The sequence below is a fragment of the Grampus griseus genome (assembly GCF_964374135.1).
Source record: "Grampus griseus genome assembly, chromosome: 1".
Taxonomy (NCBI): Eukaryota; Metazoa; Chordata; class Mammalia; order Artiodactyla; family Delphinidae; genus Grampus; species Grampus griseus.
Genome location: NC_139017.1, coordinates 72,090,786 through 72,111,085, shown reverse-complemented (window position 1 = coordinate 72,111,085; position 20,300 = coordinate 72,090,786). Strand labels below are relative to the sequence as shown.

The 20,300-nt window shown below is 56.6% G+C and overlaps 1 protein-coding gene across 4 annotated transcripts; it reads right to left on the bottom strand.

The window, feature by feature from the left end:
* Nucleotides 1-4,037: 4,037 nt before the first annotated feature.
* Nucleotides 4,038-20,112, bottom strand: PBXIP1 (PBX homeobox interacting protein 1). 4 transcript variants are annotated; one of them, XM_082647527.1, is made up of 13 exons: nt 19,882-20,112; nt 19,385-19,434; nt 18,629-18,733; nt 12,544-12,630; nt 10,663-10,789; nt 10,343-10,407; nt 10,104-10,269; nt 8,240-8,473; nt 8,088-8,111; nt 7,712-7,794; nt 7,496-7,627; nt 5,656-6,887; nt 4,038-5,120 (listed from the first exon to the last, which is right to left on the bottom strand). In XM_082647527.1, exons 1-13 carry the CDS (start codon nt 19,982-19,984, stop codon nt 5,039-5,041), a joined length of 2,490 nt encoding a protein of 829 aa, XP_082503653.1. In that variant the 5' UTR covers nt 19,985-20,112; the 3' UTR covers nt 4,038-5,038. The 4 variants fall into 4 exon arrangements, with proteins under 4 accessions (XP_082503653.1, XP_082503651.1, XP_082503650.1 ...); XM_082647525.1 differs by lacking the exons at nt 18,629-18,733; nt 19,385-19,434; nt 19,882-20,112 and adding exons at nt 11,383-11,505; nt 15,012-15,051; XM_082647524.1 differs by lacking the exons at nt 18,629-18,733; nt 19,385-19,434; nt 19,882-20,112 and adding an exon at nt 15,012-15,085.
* Nucleotides 20,113-20,300: the final 188 nt, after the last annotated feature.

The following is a 20,300-nucleotide window of genomic DNA, read 5'->3' as shown; positions in this document are numbered from 1 at the left end:
CCCAGCCCTGGGAGATGAGAGGGGTCTCCTGTTTTTCTGCAGGCCTCATGCCACGGTTCCTGCACTGGGCCCTCCCTACAAAACTGCCCCAACGAGGGCCCAGGCCACATTCCAGATGAGCAAGCATTTCTGGCGGATCTGTTTGGCCCATGAGTGACTGAGCTTCCAAAGGGGGCCGTCTAACACTTCCCTCTGAGCGGTGCATGGCTTCAGGTTTCTGCCCGTCGTGCCCCACCCAATGACCTGTCGCTTTGACTTTGAAAAGGGTCTCAGTGATGACCTCAGTGGACGAGTCACTCCCCTCTTCTGGGTGTCTCCCATCAGGCCCAGTAAAGGTAAGTGTACAGACTGGTAAGAATTTCTCCAAAGGGCCCCTGCCCTGGAAAGGAACGTGGGCGTGGGGTAGGGGGTAGGAGGGACACAAGGACTGGGAGGTGGGGACGTGCAACTTGATGGGGCAGAGGGGAGACCTGCCGGGAGGCTGGCTCTATCCCTATTCCAAATCCTGTACAATCGAGCCCAGCAGCTTCCCCGTCCCCACCCTGCCCACACACCCCACCTCCACCTCACCCCCATCCCCTCCCCTACAAAACCAGCTTCGGCCTTTCCTCCTCCTTTCCTGATATTGCATGAGGATGCAGTCATCCACCTGTCATGAGGCTGGGAAGCTCAGGGTGTCCTTGACTCCTCCCTCTCCCTTGTCCTTGCCCCATCCAAGGCCAGTCCATTCTAATTCACAGCTCTAAATCAGGCCTGTGTGATCTCCCTTCTGAGCTGCTGGCTGACACCTCCTACCTACCTCCAATTTCACATCTCTCCATTCCACCCTTCCGGCTGCCAGCTGCCCTGCACCAGTGTGTATCTCCCTTTTCATGCCCCCTGCCCCTCAGTGCCTTCAGTGGCACCCCTCCCCATTTGCTATGGTAAAGCTCCCCCCTTAGACTTGCAGGCAGGCCTGTGGGAGAACTTGCTTCCTTACAGGAACATGAACTTAACACCGTCTGCCCACCGGGCTGTTCCACCGTCTGGAATCCCCTCCCCATCACCTATCCTATTATCTTCAAGGTCCAGCTCAAAGGCCACCCCCTCCTTCCTCTCCACCTCCCTGGCACCATTAAGAGAGTACTTTTAAAACTCTGCTCGGTGTTAAACTAATCCAATTAGCCTCAAGAGCAAGGATTGTGGTCCACCCTGGGCACCTAGCACAGTGTTGGGTCTTCAATGCTAGTTGGCATCTTTTCCCCGCCAGCTCCTACTACGTGGTTTGGGAACCAACACCCTCTGCTCCCATATCAGTAGTTCACAGAGGCCTCGGCTTCCCCTTAGAGGTTAAGTAAAATAAAAATAAACTTTTTTGACAGTACTCTACAGTTTAAAAGTCTTTTCCTTTGTCTTTGGGTGACTCCCTCCATCATCACAACAACCCGCGAGGGGGGATCCACAGTCTCACTTCAGTGATGAGAAAGCCTAGCCCTAAAGCGAGGAGGCCCATAGGTGCACAGTGGTGGAGACCGGAGACGGTTTACTGATTGAAAGCTTGCCCGGGCCACAGGTCTAGCTAGTTAGAAGAGACCTGGCTCAGGATAAAGAACGGGTGAGTGGGGAAGGGGCCTGCTGTGGTTCTATATGGGCAGGGCCTATTCTGGAAGCCAAGGGCTACCAGAGAGACGGGCAGCAACCTTAAAGGAAGGCTCACAGAGGAGGTATAGGGAACTCAGACAACTCACCAAGAATTAGTTATAAGGAGCTTCTGTGGCTCAGACGGCTGAGTGGTGAAAGCGGAGAGGAGGGACCAGATGTTGTCTGGGTTCAGGGCAACAGCCCCATACCCACACCCTGCGGTGCCCCTTCTAGACCCTCTGTGAGCATGTGAAGTGTGCAGGGACCGGGAACGTCTGTGATCCAGAACAAGATGGGAGGAGGAGACGTCCCGACACCAGGGTGGCCCTGGGAGGTTCCCATGGCAAGAGCCCACCAATCCAGCATGTCCTTGGGCCCAGCAGAGGGGGCTGGGAGTGGTTCTCAAAAGGAACACATGCCTCTGACCCTCAAGGAGCTTATGGCGTGGTGCAGGCCTGAAGGTGACCACCACCGCACTCTAGCCGCCGCCCCCATGCCCCCATTCACCAGGATGGGTGGGAGTGAAAGGCAGGAGGGAAGAGCCGGGGCCTGGAGGACCTGGGGAGGCAGGAAGAGACAGAGAAGATCCTGGAGGGGGTAAGGGCTGGAGGGAGCAGTGGTGAGAGAAGGCTGAGCTGAGGGCAACGGGAAAGGGGGTGAGGCTGAAGAATGAAGGGCAGGGATGGGAGGGAGGAAGAGCAGGTTGGGGGACAGCAGGGAAATAAGTTTGGGGAACTGGCCAAAGGAAACAGAATTTTTCCATTTGAGAGGGGAAGGCCCAAGGGGACCCGCTGGGCCGCAACTCCAGTGATTCCCCGAAGGCACCCCAGAGCTGAGCTCTTAGCTGGGGAAGTTCCCAGAGGAAAGGGCAGAAGAGCCAAGTGCTTAAAATACCAAGTGCTTAAATTGGAAGGGCCCAGACCAGACCCTGGAGGCCAAGCCGGGCCGTGTGGCAGAGTCCAGGGGGTCTACACACAGGCTCTCCCCACCCCTGCACGGCCAGGAGCTGTCCCCCAGCTCCAGCCTCCCTTGGCTCATCTCCACATGCTGGGCCTATCACCAGAGAGCATCCTATGATCTGGGACTTGGGGTCCCCCCACTTTACCAGTGCTGCTGTGGGTGCATGGGTGTGACGGAGAGGGTGGCCTCATGGCCTGTGATGGGCATGAGGGTCACCGAGACAGGGTAACCAGAATGGCCAGTGTCCCTGGTGTCCTGGCCCCTCCCCAACATACCCCTTGGGTTCATGGCTTTTTCTTCCTGATTCAGCAGTGTCAGAAACCTCCAGCTCAGCATATCTACTTCCTGAGTGGCTAAGAAAGAGGAGGGGGCTTGGGGGAACTTCCTAGCGTCCCTGAGAGTTCGTTATGCAAATGAAGGAAATGGGCCCTAGAAATGAAACTGAGAAGCCCCAAGCAGCCCACACCCTCTGGGAACCCAGGGGGCCAGTTTGTGTCCCCTCCCCTGAGCACAGCCCCCTCCCAGGACACGGGATACTAAGGCCTAGCCTGAATCCAGGCAGCATAAATTTTGAGCACCTGCAGAAGGTGAGCAATGTGAACCGAGTAAAATAGGCCTCCTCATGTGGACAATGTTAGGCCAAATCCAGACCCTGGTCCCGGGCCAACCTGTACTTGCTCCTCCTGACCCTCACTCCAGAAATAGAAGCCTCCTTTCCTAAAGCCCCCTTTCACTGACCCTCTGCCTTGGAGGAAGTTCTTCCTTAGGTCTAACTGCAGTCCCTCATGCTGCAGAAAGCAGGCTCCACTGGACTATAAACTCCTTAACACGCCTCTGTATTCTCAGTGCCTCACTGCCTCTGGTACACAATAGACTGCAAATGTTTGCTGAATGAGTGGACCTCGTTCCATGCCCAGCCGGCCCCGCCCCACCCCACAGCTGAATTAAATGAGCTAATACACTTAAAGCCCTTTAACAGTGAGTGGCCCATCCATCGTAGTGTTACAGAAGCAGTTGCTTTCAATTACAGCCCCCTTCTGGGCAGGCCCCCTCAGCTTTACTAACACACTCCTCTGACCTGGCCTGACATCACACCATCATTCTGTCCCCTACACTCCCAAGGTGCTTTCCAGGCCAATCAAGAATCCCAGTCAGGAAGGACTTCCTAAAGAGAAGCCCAGAGGAATCTGGGTCTTCCTGGGAGAGCTAGCCAGAGAGACGGCCCAAATCAGTGGGGTGGGGGGCGTCCAAGATTTGGGGTACTAAAGTAGTGAGGGAGGTGATGTCTGGAGCAAATGTGGAGCCGAGGCACCACCTAGTGGTTCCCTCACCTCCCCAATCCTGGGGGAGGTGCGGGGGTGGGTCAGGGGTCCCCTTCTCCTCCCTCCTCCACACCCTGAAGGGAGTGAAATCACTTTTGAGTGCCAAATACAAGACAGGTATTTGGTTTACACTGCTTTATTTAATCTCTTCTCCAGCCCCTCAGTCTCATTTTTTGAGGATTAGAAACCCAAGGCTCCCAGGGATTAACTTGCCCAAAATCACTCAAACTGGATTTGAGCCCAAGGCTCAGACTCCAAAACCCATTCGCATATTTCTACATCTCCCAGGGGTGCAGCCAAGGCAGCTGTGAGCAAAATGGGGAGCTCCGGCCCAGAGGGCCTGAGGTTTGCTGCGAGGGTGAGGTGACTGGGAGGAGTATACGGGAGAAGGTGAGCACCAGTGCCTATAAGGCGGTGGGTGTGGATGTCCCTTGTGCTTAGAAACAGCCCCAAGTGACAGAGTCTCCACCCAATGTCACAGCTCCAACAGCATTTTATTGGGATCTGAGTCTACAGTTCACGTGTGGAGGTGAGCAGCAAGGCTTAAAAGGGGGTTGTACCCCCCTGGGGACAGCTCCTTCCAAATCTAACAAAACGCCAGGGGAGACCCTCATGCTGGGCCCCCAGCCAGCCAGGCTAGTCAAATCCCAGGGGGCCCGGGTCAGTGCGTGCAGCCAAGGAGCCCACTCTCCCCCTCCCCGACACACACACACACACACACACACACACACACACACACACACACACACACACACACACACACACACACACACACACACACACACACACACACACACACACACACGAGGAGGAAAGCTCTCTGGCTTCAGAATTAGAATTGCCCCCATCCCCTCTACCTCCACCCCACCCCCAAAAAAACAGGCTTCTCTCCCCTCCCCCCTTCACACTGGCGTGACACAATCAGGCTGCAAGGGTCACGGCCCAGGGTCCTGAGCATTTGCATACATTTGCATAGATAGCAAGGCAGGTCCAGCTAAGACCTTTTTCTAGCAAAAGTGGTTTCAGTTCGGGGCTGGGTGATTTCCGCTCTCCTCGGTGAAGGATATCCAAGGACACCAAACGAGCCAAGGGAGGTGGCAGTTTAACGGTTCCCAGGGGACAGACAGCACGGGGCCTCAGCCCTGGCGCTGGTGGCTGTGTTCCTCCCTGGGCCCCACAACTCTGGGTTTCCGCCAGTGTTTGTCCTTCTTCCCAGACCTGTGGAGAGGCATGGGGCGGGGCGGGGGGGGAGCAGTAAGAGGCCTTCAGACAACAACGCCACATCCACATGATGAGAAGGCGCTCCCTGAGGAGAGGGGACCCTGCTCCTCTTAAGACAGGCGACACAGGCAGTCACCATCAATCATACGGCGGGGGGGGGCGGGGAGGGAGTGTGGCCAGACCTGGTCTCCCAGGATGAAGGCCCCAGCTGGGCAGGCGGGAAGATGGGAAGCAATCTCTCTTGCAGGTATGGGCAGTACAGGGTAACTTGGGAGGAAAAATCCCCCCAGCACAAAAGGGGACTCCCCAGGACCACTCTGGGGTGAGCACAGGCAGCTTCCTGACCCCAAGGGAAGACAGGAAAAGTACTGGCTAGGGGGGAGGGGAGACCTAAAAGCAGAGATAAAACCTCAAACTGAAGAACACCCCGCCACCACCCCACCCCAGCTCAGGGCCCTGGCTCCTTCACACCCCTTACCATCACCTCCTGCCTCCTGCTCCCACCGACCCAACTCCCCCACAGCTTGCCCACCTCTTCTTCAGTGCTTTGTCTCCAAAGAAGTGGCTGAAGATGAAGTCCTCAAAGTCATCCACCTCATCATCATCACCTGTCTGTCTCACTGCCACCTCCTCCAGGCTGTCCTCCAAGGCATCTACAAAGTCCCGGAAGCGGAGGCGGTCGTGGCGGAAGATACCGTCCTCACCAAAGTAAGCAGGAGAAAGGGGTAGCTCCTCGGTCAGTTGCCTGGCCCAGGGCAGCCGCGCCAGGTACGTCCTCAGCAGAGAGGCCAGCTCCTGTTGCCGCACAGGGGCCAGCTCCATGCCAAAGAAGGCCAGGCCCTCCTGACGGGCACACTCGTGCACACCCGAGCAGCCCTGGGGTGCCTGGTACTTGTGCCTCAACAGCTCTGCCCAGAGTGGCAGGAGGTCATGCCTGTCTTTAGCCCCCTCCTTCCACTGAGGGTGTTTCTGCCTTTCTCTGGAGGAGTGGGGGCTGCCACTTTTCCTGGGGGGCTCCTTAGAACCCTGTTGCTTGCTGTCCTTCTTGCTAGCCCACTCCTCCACCCATGGCTTGCCCTCCTTCCACCTCCCCGCCAGCTCCCTGTCCTCCTCACCCCCCCAGCTCTTCTTCTTTTCCCGGCCAGATTCCTCCTTCTTATGTTTCCAGTGGTCAGTCTTCCGGTCCCTCTGCCCATCCCACCACTTTTCCTTTCCGCTCCACTCCCTGGAACTCTGGAAGTGAGGCTCCTGATGCCAGGCCTCTGAGGCATTGGCAGGGACCCCGGAGCGCTGGCCCCAGTTCTCCATGCCCTGCAGCTTCTGGGCCAGCCTGTGACCAACCTCGGCCAGACCAGCATGGGCTGGGTCCCCTCGGCCCACATCCCTCAAGCTCTGCTCCAGGTCCCGCTGCACAGACCCCAGCAGCCGCTGCTGCCTCTCCAACTCTTGCCTTAATGACTGGGCCTCAGCCTCTAGCTGTTTCTTCTGCTCCAAGAAGCCAGGGCTTGGCACCTGCCCCCTTGGGCCTTGCTCCTTGGTGACCCTGCCAGCTCGCAGGCCTCTGCCCCCATAGCGACACACCCCATCTGTGCCCCGGACACAGTCAGCCTCCAGGCCCTGGAGCTGGGCACGCAGCTGTTGCAGCTCTAACTCCAGGGCCCGCTGGGAGGCCTCGCCCTGCTGTAGGGCCCCTCGGAGCCGGGCATTCTCCTCTTCCAGCCCTTTGGGCTGATGCATCAGGCTCTGAAGCTCTTCCTTCTGGGCCTGGAATGGGAGTAGGGATGGAGAGGACAAGGAGGAGTCAAGGACGACCCCAGTGCCTTCTACCCTGATTCCATTCCATCATAGACTTTATGGCCTGGGAAACTCAGAGGACTTGGTTCTCATCCCCTGCCCCATCTTCACCCTTCACCAGACCCTGGGATCCCCAAATCCCATCACAGGCCTCAGCTTCTATGTCCTTTTTAAGCATACACTTCTCCGATTCACTGAAAGATAGCCAAGATGTGGCTGTCGTTGCCCAATTTCCACCTCCCATACCCAGAGCAGACATTACTAATTGATCCCAGCACTTCTTTCCCATTGAGCCTTGGCATGTTCTTCAAATCTTCCTCCACACAATGCTCCAGGTAGACCATGCCAATCAAGCACAGGTGGCATGCCACGTGAAGCAGGTATGCCAGTCCTGGCCTAACCCTTAGCATGCAGGACATGAACAGAGAACTGAGAAGATGACTTCACTATAGTGGGAAAGGGAGGGGATCAAGGTGTGCGGGTGAATACAGGAAACTTCTTTTGGGGGAGGACACTAGGACAGACAGACACCTGGCCTAGGGAGGGTGTGTAGCCCACCCACTCCTGCTTGTGCCCACCTGCAGCTGGGCCTGCAGCAGCCGGATATCCTGGTTCTCCTTGGCCAGCTTGTCCAGCAGAAGCGCCATGTTCTGCAGGCTGGGAACACTGTCAGGGGGCGCTGAGGTCGGCAGCTGCTGCTTTAGCCCATCCTAAGGGCAAAGGAGCCAGTCACCCCCGCAGCCCTGAATCTCCCCCATCAGGCCCCTCACACCAATGGAGAGTGTCACACATGCCTGCCCATCCCCCTCAGCCTCCAGCATCTCAGTATCCAAGCCGGTATCTGGGAAGACCTGCAGGTCTGCTTCCTCCATGGGCCCTGTGGGAAAGTGAAATCCTGAAACTGGCCCCAAGGCACACAGGGCCCTCTCCTCCCCCCCACCACCCCCCAACACACACAGTCACCCTCCTGCCCTGGACCCGCCCTATGGCTGAGAGTCCAGCGAGGTAAAGGGTCAAGGGTCACCCTGAATAGCTGACAAGACCTATAACTGAGCAAAAAATGTACAGCCGCCAGCATCCCTACTCCTGACCCAGAGAACTGCCCCCATCAGCCTCCCTCAGGGCTGGAAGGGGACAGACACGAACCAGTCAGGGCCCGTCCTCACTCACCACTTTCAGCCTCTGAGAGACCACCTGAAATGGAGACAGAGGAGTCTGGTCAGGCCCTCAGAGGAGGGGGTGGAATGGAGTGAAAGTGCGGCAGGAGGGCAGAAGAGGCCAGAGTGGAGGCTTAAGGCCTCATCAGGAGAGGGACCACTCACCGGAGAAGAGGAGGATCCCCAGGCCCAGCAGAACCAGGGCCCCGAGGAGACACATGTTGAGGGAGATGCCCAGCTCCCTGCCCGCACCCTCACCCCCGGCCTGGTCCTCCACACCCAGGGGGGCCGCAGGCTGAGGAGTGCTGGGCTCCCGGCCCCGCCGTCTCCGCAGACCCTCCACATCCATGTCGGTGTCGTCCTCACTGCTGGAGCAGTGGGCCTCCTCCCTGATCCAAGCTGGAGGAAGGGATGGGGACAGGGCAGTAAAGCAACGGAAGCGATGGGACATACAGAGAGACGGGAAACAGAAGCGAACACGAGAGGCCCCCAGCCCTGACCACAGAGGGGGCACGTGGAGACCCTGCCCACGTCTGCCAGGGCATTAGTGACCACGCCCAGTCTGGAGGCGGGAGACCAGTCCTTTCTTTTTTTTGAATTTTATTTATTTTTTATACAGTAGGTTCTTATGAATTATCTATTTTATACATATTAGTGTATATATGTCAATCTCAACCTCCCTATTCATCACACCACCACACCACTCCCCCACTTTGCCCCCTTGGTGTCCATACGTTTGTTCTCTACGTCTGGGGGGAGACCAGTCCTTTCAATCTGCAAACTACAAGAGCAGCTTTCACCCTAAAAGTGCACTCCTTCCTCCCACACGTGCCTCACGTGGAGCACCTTCCCGGCTCTGGGTTCTGCCCGAACCCTGGCCACTCCCTCCCAGTGCCTCTGCTCAGTCCCTGGCTCTTCCCGGTCCTAGAGGCAGAGGTCCCCCTGGCACCATTTCTGCTCTTCTCACCGTACACACAGTCACCTGCTATCTCACCCACCCCGCTGGCTTCCCCGCAGAGCAGATGAGTCCCTCATCAGTAACTCCCATCCTGGCCTCCCTGGAGCTCCAGGCGTGGACGTCTGTCTGACTGTCTCCTGGCTACCCCCACCTGGGTGTCCCTGGGGACCAAACACTCAACACATTGCCCTCCAAACTGGTTCTTTTTGGTGTTCCCCCACTGCAGGGCAAGACGCCACTGCTCCCACCTAGCCAACCTCAGCCCTCCCTCTTCACCCCCCACGCAGACAGTTCGACAATTTGACACCTAAACATCTCAACGTCACTCGCCTTGTATCTGCCTTAGTTCAGGTCTTCCTCGGCTTTGTCAGTTGCCCCCTAAACGGCCCCAGCCCCCGGCCTCCCCCTCGACCCTGTCACCCCTCAACAGAGATGGACTCATACACTCCTCTGCCACCAGCGCTGGAAACAGCCTCCTCAGCACAGGACAGGGGGTCCCATCCCTTTGTTGATGCTGCAGCCTTGGCCTGGAATGTTCTCTTCCTCCTACCCTACCGACTAAAATCCTACTCTTTGCTCAAGCCTCCACTCAAATGACACCTCCAGTGTGGCCCTTTCCCCAGCTGTCCCTGCCTCTCCCTTCCCCTCGACCTGTCCCGTGACTGACCATCCTCCCCTTCCTTTTTTGCGCCCCTCATAGGTCTGACTTGCATCTTGGCTCGGTCTAGTCCACCTCTTACATAGGCCATGAAGCCAACCTCTTTCCCCAGAGCTGACACACGGAAGGGACTCAGGGAATGAGAGTTGCATCTAGAGGCAAGAAAAGAGGAGGCCCCACGGCAGAGACAAAATAGTCGACCAGACCCAGGCCCTGCCACTTACCTGCTGTGTGACTTAACCTGAGCCTCAGTGTCCCCAGGGGTGGTGGTGAGGTTTCACTGATACAATTTAAGGAGGGCACCAAGCTGCTAAGTCCTAGGGCCTGGCCCAGAGCTGTGTTCAGTAGCGATATCTACTCCCACTCCCACACCTTCTAGAAGGATAGTGACAGGGGGAGACAAGAACTCTCACCTGTTTGGGGGGATGAGAGCAGGCTGTTGGGGGGACTCTGATCCTCCAGGTCCTGTGTGTCCAGTCCCAGGCCTACTGCCTCGGGGGTCTCCTCCAAGTCTCCCTGGACCTCTGTGTCTCCTGAGCCAGGGGACTCCATTCCACGATCATCACCTTCCAGGACACCCTGATGCAGACACAGCTGTGAGCAGCTCCCGGCCCTCCCCATTTCCTACCCTTCCCCCAGTGAAGGTCCTCACCTTGGCCTCAGTCTCCTCTGGCAGAATGGGTCTGGACTGGGAGCTCTCACTCTGGAACAGGGTCTCTGTGGCAGGAGAAAAGGCTAAGGAGAAACACCACTACCCCCCCAATGGAATGTGCTACACGGCCCTCTGGCTCCCACAGGCCCCAACCAAGTTGGAAGGGGAAGGAGAAAGCCAGGGTAGAATGAGGGAAGGTTTTAAATTGAGATTAATGCCAGAAATAAGACCAACCAGCCTCCCTCTCCCTGAGGAAACTGGGAAACACCAGAACATGGAGGAGAGGTGGCTGCACCCCACCCTCAGTAGGGCCCTGTTACCTTCTCCATCCAAGGTCCCAGCTAATTCCTCAGCAGCTGCCTTGGAGGGGCTCCAAGGGGCCTGGGGAGCTCTCTCGGATTCTAGGTCCATCCTGGATTCAGGGCCCAGGGTCTCCACAGGCAGGTTCTGGGGGGGAGGGGCACAAGCAGAAAGGCTGCTCCAGAGGAAGGACAGCAGGACGAAACCAAGGGGTGCTCTACTGGGGTGCCTGGGACTAGCCGCACTGCTCAGGGACCTCAACCCACATCTCACAAAAATATAATACACTCTGTAGTGGGCTGCTCCAAAGTGGGGATGGGGCGGGGGTCAGCTGGCACTGCAGCATCTCAGCTCTACACAGTGTTCGGCCATTCCCTAACCTCACTTGCTGCTCTGAGAACTTTCAGAGGCCAAGTTTCTGTTAAATGAAGAAGCACCATTGGACCAAGGCGGTGGACCACTGTACAAACCTGGTGCCCCCCACCTCCCCAGAGAAGCCGGCTAGAGCCTGGGTCTCCCTCCCCACAAGTGACCAACTCAGTTATTGGTTGGAAGGTGGGAGGATGGCAAGAGAACAAAGTCCCCTGGATGCCTAAGGATCACGGTCCCGACCGCCGCAGGCTTCCCCACAGTTGCCCTCAGAACGGGCCACCCACTCTAGTTACATCTTCCAAGCTTTTCTGGCCTTTCCCCCCTCCCCACACACTCCTCTCCCAGGAGCTGACAGAAACGTGACTCACCCCAGCCACAGCCAGACTGTCTCCCAAGGTGCTCTCAGCCCGGCCGTCCAGCCACGGCCTCTCCTTTCTCCGCCTATGCCCCCTTGACAGGCCACCGCCCGCTCATCCCATCCATGGCTCCCGCTATCCTTCCAAGAATAATTCTTGACCTTAGTATGTTTCTTTACAATTTTCAAGTCACTTTTTTCTCATGGCCCCTCCTACCAGGCAAGAATCACAACTCCCCTTTTACAGGGGAGGACAGAGAGGTGAAACGACTGGCCCAAGGTACCCCAGCTGTCAGCAAAGGCACCTCAACAGGGCGCCAGGGCTCTGGCTGGGAGCATGGTGTCCGTCCCCTCTGCCGGCCAGCCCTAGTCCATGGGCCCTGCTCCAGCATCATCCTGAGAGCAGCTCCCTCACCCCCAACTGGTCTCCTCAAGGCCACTCAAACCCGACGCCTTTAACTCAAGCTCCTCACCTTCTTCCCTCCCTGCGGTACGAACATACCAAGCCCTTGATAAACCTTGTCCAGACACTCAGCCCCCCAATCCCGCTGGTCCCCTTCTCAGTGGCTTCAGGGCGCAGCGGTCTACTGGGATCCCGCCCCACCAACTACAACCTGGACTGCAGGACCTTCAAAACGCTCTCCCCCAGTTCCCGCCCAGCCCACACAGCGGCTGCACCCTCTGCCCAAGGCAGTGATGGTCCTGACTCCCTCCAGCTCGGAGCCCTTCCACGATTTCCCATCAAAGAGGAGGCCCGAATGCCTGAGCCAGGCCCTTCAGGCTTCTTCTGGAGGTTCCCAGGCTCTGGCCCAACCTCACTTCAACACCGTCTGACCCATGTCTCCACCTCCTCCAACGGACCTCCTTGGTCTCCCCCAACACCGCTCTCCCATTGTTGCCTCAGAATCTTTGCTCATGCTGGTCTCCCCACCAGAATATCTTCCCCGCTTCTCACAGCTTACCCCAGCAATTTCCTTCTTTCAAGGCATGGTCCAAGTCCCAACACCTGACTCCTGGGGCCTGATGGCCTTCTCCCTGCCACTAGAGTTCCTCTCACAGCCAGCAGGAGGTGATGCGCATGATCACCAAGACCAAGGAAGGGGACAGACCCAGCAAGCAGCCCAGCCCTGTAGGAACCCCCATTCCATGTGGCTCCCAGGCCTGCTTTTCCTACCTCTGAGCCGGCAAGCACCCAGCTATTGTCCGAGTCTGGGCAGGAGGCCATAGTTGCTGACGTCCCCAAGGCTACTGAGGCTGCCACCTGCAGAGAAAGTCTTTCTTAAGGACCCCAGCTCCCTTCAGGGGAGGCAGGATGGAGACAGCAGCCTCGACCGGGTTCCGAGGTTTAAGGGCTGGGCAGCCACTACCACAGCCAGCCTGGTTCCAGTCTTCTGACCCCAACACCTCAGCTCTTCTGGGCAGTATTTGCCTTTCAAATCAGAACGTACCAACAGCCACAGTGAAGCCTGCCTCTGCCAGGGACCGAAAGAGCCCTTGGTAAACTGGGAAACAGAACTGACCTTGAAAGGTCAGAGAAGCATAGGGCTGGAAGGGCTTTGGGAAAAATCCAGGCCAACTCTCTCATGTTATAGTCAGGGAAAATGAAGGGAAATGAAGGCCAGAAAATGAAGGGAAATGAAGGCCAGAAAATTGGCTGACATGACTTGCCAACGATGAACAGCTAAAAAGAGGAACAACCCAGCCCTCCCTTCACCTCCCCAGCCTTCCCCATAATCACCACCTTCTTCCCCAGAGCCTAGAAAAGAAGACTCAATGGCCTCCTTCACCCCCAAGTCACCCACCCATCACCCACCATAAGTTCTTTCTGTGGTCTAGTTCAGGGGTCTTGTACACTGGCTGCACAATGGAATCACCTAAGATTCTGATACAACTGTGTTCAAGGGTCAGGCTCAGGGAAGGATATTTTTTTAATCTCCCAAATGATTCTCATTTGCAGCCAAGGTTGAGAACAACTGGCATAGCTTAGATCCACCTCAATGTACCTTTAGTAAATCTCTTTGTCACTCTCACTCTCCATTCTAAGTTGTTTCCCTTCTTAGTAAACTCCAGAATTTCATCTTAGGGAACTTGAAGGTGACTGGCAAAAGGGATTTATGGCAGCTATCATGTATAAAGCACTTTACAGTTTGTAAAGCATGGACAAAAATCAGGGTTGTGGTCCTAACCCCTGCTAATCTGCTCTGACTTGGCCGGGTGGGCGTGGGAAGTTACTCCAGTTTCCAAAGCCTGACACAAGGCAGGATGAGAAGAGAAGGACCTACCCCTCCATCCATGGCCTAGACTACTCCCCCAGGCTGGCAATTGGGACCCGGCATAAAGGTGGAGGGATAGAGGAGCTGACCCCCTCGAATCTGGAATTGTGATCCTTTAGAGGAGACTACATGACTGCTTGTTGATGGACTAGAAAGGTGGCAAGTGGAAAAGGACTCTGAAAGGAAACCCTGGGAAAAGGAAGTGAGGCTGGGGTAGAAGTGTGGCAGTTCTACCTTGGGAAACCACCACAATTCCCCCTGCTGTTTGAGCTAGTGTGAGTCCTACATGGTCCCCTAAAAACCTCCTGTGGCCCTTGCCAATCAAGATCCAAGCCCAGGACAGATGAAGGACCCCTCACAGCATCCCCCAATACCCATGCCTCCCAGACACATGCACCCATCCCACAAGGAGACAGGAGAATGGCTGCAGTGACTTCTCCACACCACGTCCAACAGCACATCCCTGGCCGGTTTCTACAGGCATCCACAGAACCATCACTGTGCTGCCTTCTGGTCTCAGGCCCCAACCCCGCCATTCTGTCATCATCTCCCCACCCCCAGTTGCTGCGTGTGACTCTTAACAGGTGGTGGCAGGAAGGAAGTAGCAGCAGCTTGGTCTGAAGTCCCTGTTTATCCCTGGCTGTGTACAGCCTGCTCAGGTCCTCCAGAACCAGGCACCATGGCAACCAGGGTGATGTCAGACACACTGTTTCCATGGAAACCAGCAACGGCATTTGGGTCAACAAGACAAATACTTCTGAGACCCGAACAGAAGACAGTCTGTTCCAAACCCTGGTTGATATCTCTATCTTGGTTGGGTTCACCCAACATTCCAAAAGATCTCCCAGTTCTCCCAAGCCAGCATCTCACTGCCTTATTAGGAAGTTCCTTCTGCTGTTTAATCCCCACCCTTCCCTGCTATTTTCAGATCTCTTTCTTCTCATCAACCTCTTGGAAGAAAACCCACCTCCACCCCCTCCTCACTACTCCCTCTCTTTTCATTCAGGCAGGATTCAACAAAAACGTCCTGTAAGGACTGTCAGGGACTTGTGCTGTTTCTAAAAGACAGCTAAAGGGGGAGCTCTCCCTCTCTGTACAAAGCTGGGAAGTCTCATCCAGCTAATTTCAACCCCTCTAAGAGTTGTTCCCCCAAACCTCTAACGCAAAGGACCTAGGAATTGTCTGGGGGACCCAGAGCAAGTTTCTGTTTTGGAAACGGCCGCCCATGATCCCCCTTCCGCCGGCCCAGAAGTAACAAACAGCTCCGCAGATCCTCGGTGGGGCCCAACCCTTCAGAGTTCTGCCCTTCCTCTCCTCCATCCTTCCTCTCTTACGGAGATCTATGGCCCCTTCCCCGCTAGGGCATTACCTGACCCAGCTCTTGCTTCAGTCTTCAGCTGAACTTGTTGCTGGCTCTCCAGCTTCACAGCCCCGAGAAAGGACGGTCATGTGACTAAGGACTGGCCAATGGAAAGTCAAGTTCCCTGAGGGGGCGGAAACTTTTGGCCAGTAACAGCTAAACTTGAGAGCCAGGGGCGGAGAGCGGGTACCTGCAGAGCCCCTAAACCTGGGCTTACCTCCCGGTGGGACACTGGACTTCCAGAAAACTGAATCCTGGGTCACCTTCCCTCCTTTCCCAGTGTCTAAACAATTTCTGGAGGGAAGACCCAAAACTGAAAGGCAAGGCGTGACATCTCCAGGACAAGGAGCCAGGTTGGTTCCAGGACAGACAGAGACAGCTGCAGGATGGGGGAGGGGAGAGTGGCAAATTATAGGTTGGAAATAGCCCTCCTGCCACTCTCCTTACCCTGCTCCGGTGCGGATTAAGGATGCCGCTGTTTTTTTTAAAGGGGGATGGGGGGCTGAAAAGCATCCAAAAACGAAATCTGCTAGACCAAGGCAGCCCCATCCCCCACCCCTGGAGCTACGCTCGACCCCTAAACCAAACAACTCGGGAGTGGGAGTGCGGGCGCTAACCCCAGAAGCTCTAAAGGCAGTTGTCTCCCTGAAGCCTTGGAGCCAAAGCTCCTGCTTGGCTCCAAGCCTGGCCCAGGAACATGCTCAGAAAGGAAAGTTGTTTCTCGCAGCAGGGACACAGGGCGAGAGGTGGAGCCCAGAGGCCTCCCTGGGCCCTGCGGCTTGTACCAGGGTCAGCACAGGGGCCCGAGTCTTTCTGCCATTCCCACCTCCAGGGACACTGAGGGATACCTATCCTCACCCCGCAACCATCCTGACCAGCAGTGCCTGCTTCATTCCAACCCTGTGCACCCCAACAGCAAGGAGTCCTGGTCTGGATTTTCCAAGTCATTTTATTAACCCAACCGTACAAAACTTTCCCCACCACGTCTCTGCCACCCCCGCTTCCTTCCAAAAAGCAGTGGACTGAGAGGGAGAGAGGGACTGAGCTGACACGCCCACCCCCCTGCAAGAGCCATCTTACCAAATGCAGAGATGGGGGAGACCACAAAAATAGCAACCGATAAAAGAGGGGCAAACAGAACCACAAACACAACACAAAGCTCAGCAGTGGTGGTGGGGGGGGCTGCCATCTCTGCTGTTCCGCGGCAGGGAACACTGGAGAGAGGCCCAGAGGCCTCTCCCTTCTTTCTCACAGCCTCAGAGGCTGCATGCTGCACCTGGGCAGGCAAGAGTTCTGCAGTATACCTTTGTCTTCTCTTCACACCCTAGGGTCCCGGGAGAAGTGGGGGCAGGGGAACACCAGCTCCTCTCAGGGCCACACCCCAAGCCTGCCTCCCCCACCCCACTGAGGAATGTGTGCACGAGCTGTAAGGAAGAGACAGCAGCTGTGAGGGGCTCCTGCTCAGGCCGCTGGCCCATCTCTGGCAGGCAGTGCTTACAAAATAAAATAAAAACAAAGCCCAGTGCAGGACCCTGGCTGAGAGGAATGAGAACAGCTAGATCACCAGGCCGGAGAAGATATAAAGAATAGCAGGGAAAGAGAGAAACAAAAAACATCCAGGCTCTGGATTGCATTTTAGTACCATGGCAATAAGGGTCCTGCCACCTCCCCACCCACAGGCAGGGCCAGGGATCCTTTCATCAGGAGAAAAAATGAGGTATAAGGGCTCTGCGCCTCTTCAAGCTTTCCTTCAATCAAGCCAGGGAAGCAGGGAAGTAAGGGCGCCAAATATTGAAGACCAGCGCTGCGAATAATGTGCAACAGATGGGGGGGTGTACAGCCAGAGTCCAGGCTTCCAGGACAGTCCAAACATGAAATATTCTGCTCTGTCAGACCACATATCCTAATTTTTAGCAAAAATATTGTCATTAGGGAAAAAGCACAAGAGAGTCTGAGAAAGGACCAGTGACTTTGGTATGAGGAAGGTATGTCCTGACAGCATCTCTTACCTACTGTCTTGAAGCCCCAAATCACCAAGAAACTGCCATAGCCACGTACTCTCCTGCTTCTTCAAGCTATTTGGTTCTCTGAGGGGGGAGGAGTTGGGTAGGTCTTGGAGGAGGCAAGGGGAAGGTAAGAAAAGGGGAAAATCTCCATTTATTCTCTAAAGCTGTTTCCCAGCACCCATGAAAGGGCTACTGCAGAGATGGGAAGAGACCCCCAACTCCTCTGGCCAGAAACCTTTAATACTGGACTCCAAAACCTAAGGCTGGGGGGCTAGATAGGAGTGTTAGGCACAGGTGTTGGGGGTATCCATCATCTGTAGAGGGGACACCCCTGCCCTTCAGGTCTTCCTCCAGCCTCTTTTCTCTTGCAGCCACACCCCTAGGCCTCCAGAGACAGCCACCAAAAATGGCTCTGCTTGGCAGGGCTTTGGTTTCCTGGACCTCTGTAGATGTCAACACGTAAGTTTCCAGAAAAGTGAGCAATCCAGGCTCTTCTGCCTGCCCATCTCAGTTCCTTTTCTGCCCCCAGGAGACATTGTGTTTCTGCCCCATGGGGATGGGAAGCCAGTGGAAACAAGGACCAAGAGCCAGACAGGAAAACAACCACCCTGGAAGAGCAGGGAGGAACGTATGCACTTCCTGCGCACCTCGCCAGCATCACCCATCGTTAGCAGCCACCAGCTGCCCCATGCCCTCGCGGATGTAGACAGACTGGATCTCCTTGGTCTTGAGGCAGAGATCGCAGGCCCAGACAGCAGAGGCCTCAGTGGTCAGCAACCCATAGGCGCTCTCAGTCATGCCCGTGCACTCGCGGTGGAACCACTTCTGGCAGGAAGCCTCACACAGAATGGCATCTTGGTCGTCGTTCACCTCACTCCGACAGGCACCACATGGATACACCAGGCCTGGGGGAGGCTGGGGCCCTGAGCCCGCACTTGTCTTGCCAGGGGGTGCCAGGCTATTGGCATCTGGGGTGCCCCCACCCCGCCCACTGCTGTTTGGGGGAAAACTGGGCTGATTTCCATTAACAGCAGCAGCCGGGGAGCCTGAGTGGGGCTCCTGGGGAAAAGCAGTGGGAGCAGGTGGATTTAAGGGCTTCCCCCCATCCTCACCACCAGGGCCAGGAAAGCCAGGGTCCGGACCAGGGAAGGGACTTGTGTTGGGGGGCAAGCTGGGGAGGCCCTGACCAGGTCTCTGGAGAGGAGAAGGACCAAAAGGTGCCCCTGGCTGGGCAAAGCGTTGAGGGAGAGAAGGGGGGCCCAGCTCCCCTCTGGGAGGCTGTCCCATGGTGGGTGAGATCATGGGGCCAAATCCCCCCACGGGGCCTGGCATCATCTGCCCACCAGGCGGGCTAAAGTTTTGACCCAGAGGCTGGTTGAAGGGTTGGCTGGGAAAGTTCATGTTGCCTGGGGGAGGGTAGCCAGGGCCCTGTGGGGGCATGTTGAAAGCAGGGCCCATGGGGTTGGGAGGGAAAGGAGGGGGCTGTCGACGAAGAGGCTGGGGGCCTCCTCCACCCCCAGTGCCATAGCCTGGGGGTACCTGGCCTGCCATGCCCCCCTGTACACGGAAGCCCCCAAAGGGGACAGGACTGCCCAGGAATGGAGGGGCTGCACCCCCCACCTTAGGGGCTCCGAAGTCATCCTCAAAAGGGTTGGATGCGACCAGGTGATCGACCATGGGAGTCGGGGGTGGCGCAAACTCCGTCAGATGTGAGTATGCAGGGCCCTGGGGGAAAAGAGGAGGGAAAGAGGGTCATGGAGGGAGACGGAGAGCTAAACCAAGAGAGCATCAGAAACACAATACACATTTTTGGAGGCTGGTACTGGCCAGCTCAGATCTTAAATCAAGATGGACCTTAGAATGCAACAAAGAAACTGAGAGTGGAGAGCAGAACCAGCATAGTGCAGTAACTGTGTTTTGAAAACAGGCAGAACTACGCTGGAATCCTAGCTCTGACACTGAGTAACTTCAAGGCCCTGGTGCAGGCATTTAACTTTTTTAAGCCTCAGATTCCTCATCTGTAAAATAGTGACAATGTCCATCTCCCCAAACTGCTAGTTTTAGCACAATCCCTGACACTTAGAAAAGGTTCAGTAAGTGGTAGCTGTTAACATCATGTGGGAAACACGACAGCACAAACGGGGGAGAGAATGTTTCTAATCCTGACTGATAAGACCTTTGGTCAAACCATCTCATCCCCACCCCTACCCCTACCCCTACCCCTAAAATCTGTTATGAAGTTGAAGGAAAGGACCAGAAACAGAACAAGAAAGACAACTTTCTCTTCTCCCCGCGGCTTATGCAAAGTAGAGACATTGGAGGGGCAGAGCCCAAAGGGGCTACTAGGAATTACCCCTGCCACCAACCACCATTCACCTGAGTATTTGACTTCCTTCGCTTCTTTTCTGGGCTCTTCATTTGCAGACCTGGAAAAGTAGTAAAACGCAGACACAAGTTTCCCTGAAGTTTTCCCCAACCTCCTCTCTCGCAGCCATGATATAAGGAACTCTTCTAACTTCACTATACTCTTGTTTATTTACTTCACAGATACTAACAATGGTACACTTTGAAAAATAAATTGGACGCTACACTCTCAGCTGCCTCTTCCTTCAAATGAGACGCCCCATCTCTTGATACCCTCAGACTCCCAAGTGGCTCCTGAACTCCAGGTGCCCCAAACTCTAGGATCCGCAATCTGTGAACCCCTGCCCGCAACCCCTGGAGGGCTTCACCCACCCATCCTTTTCACCTGAGCCTCCCCGCCCTTCAGAGCCCTCAGCCAGAGGACCACCACCTCCCCCGCCCGCCAGCCCTCCCTCCGAGCTCCCCGACTTCTCGGCCTCGCCAGCCCCAGGCCCCCTCAGCGCTCTCACCGGCCTTGCCCTGCTTCCTCCCGGTGCTGGGTGGCGCAGGGGGCGGTGCGGGGCCGCCACCTCCCTCCAGCTTGTCCGGTGGGGGCGGCGCCGAGGCGGCCATGGAGTGGGGGACCGGGGTCAGCGGCGGCGGGGGACGGACGCGCCCTGGGGTTGCACCATGGCCCGGAAGGGGAGGCTGGGGCGGCGCAGGCCCCCGCGCGGCAGCAAGCCGGAGGTGCGGCGAGGCGGGGTCGGCGAGCCCGGGGGCCAACTGCACTCTCGCCCAGCCTTACCGCCCGCCCGCGGCCGCAGCCACAGGAACCGGAACTCAGCGTGGCAGCCACCACTGCGCGCGGCAAGGAGGGGGAGCGAGGCCCGGGTCACACCCTCCCCCGAGCGCCGGGCGGGCAGGGCGGTACCAAGGCACGACCCTGGGG

What these genes read in the sequence shown, in the direction of transcription:
- PBXIP1 (XM_082647527.1), bottom strand. Translation starts at nt 19,984, where the DNA reads ATGGCCGCCTCGGCGCCGCCCCCACCGGACAAGCTGGAGGGAGGTGGC. An exon ending in GAGGAAGCAGGGCAAGGCCG is followed by an intron (nt 19,435 to 19,881) that starts GTGAGAGCGCTG and finishes CTACTTTTCCAG; the next exon opens with GTCTGCAAATGAAGAGCCCA. An exon ending in GAAGGAAGTCAAATACTCAG is followed by an intron (nt 18,734 to 19,384) that starts GTGAATGGTGGT and finishes CTTTTCCCCCAG; the next exon opens with GGCCCTGCATACTCACATCT.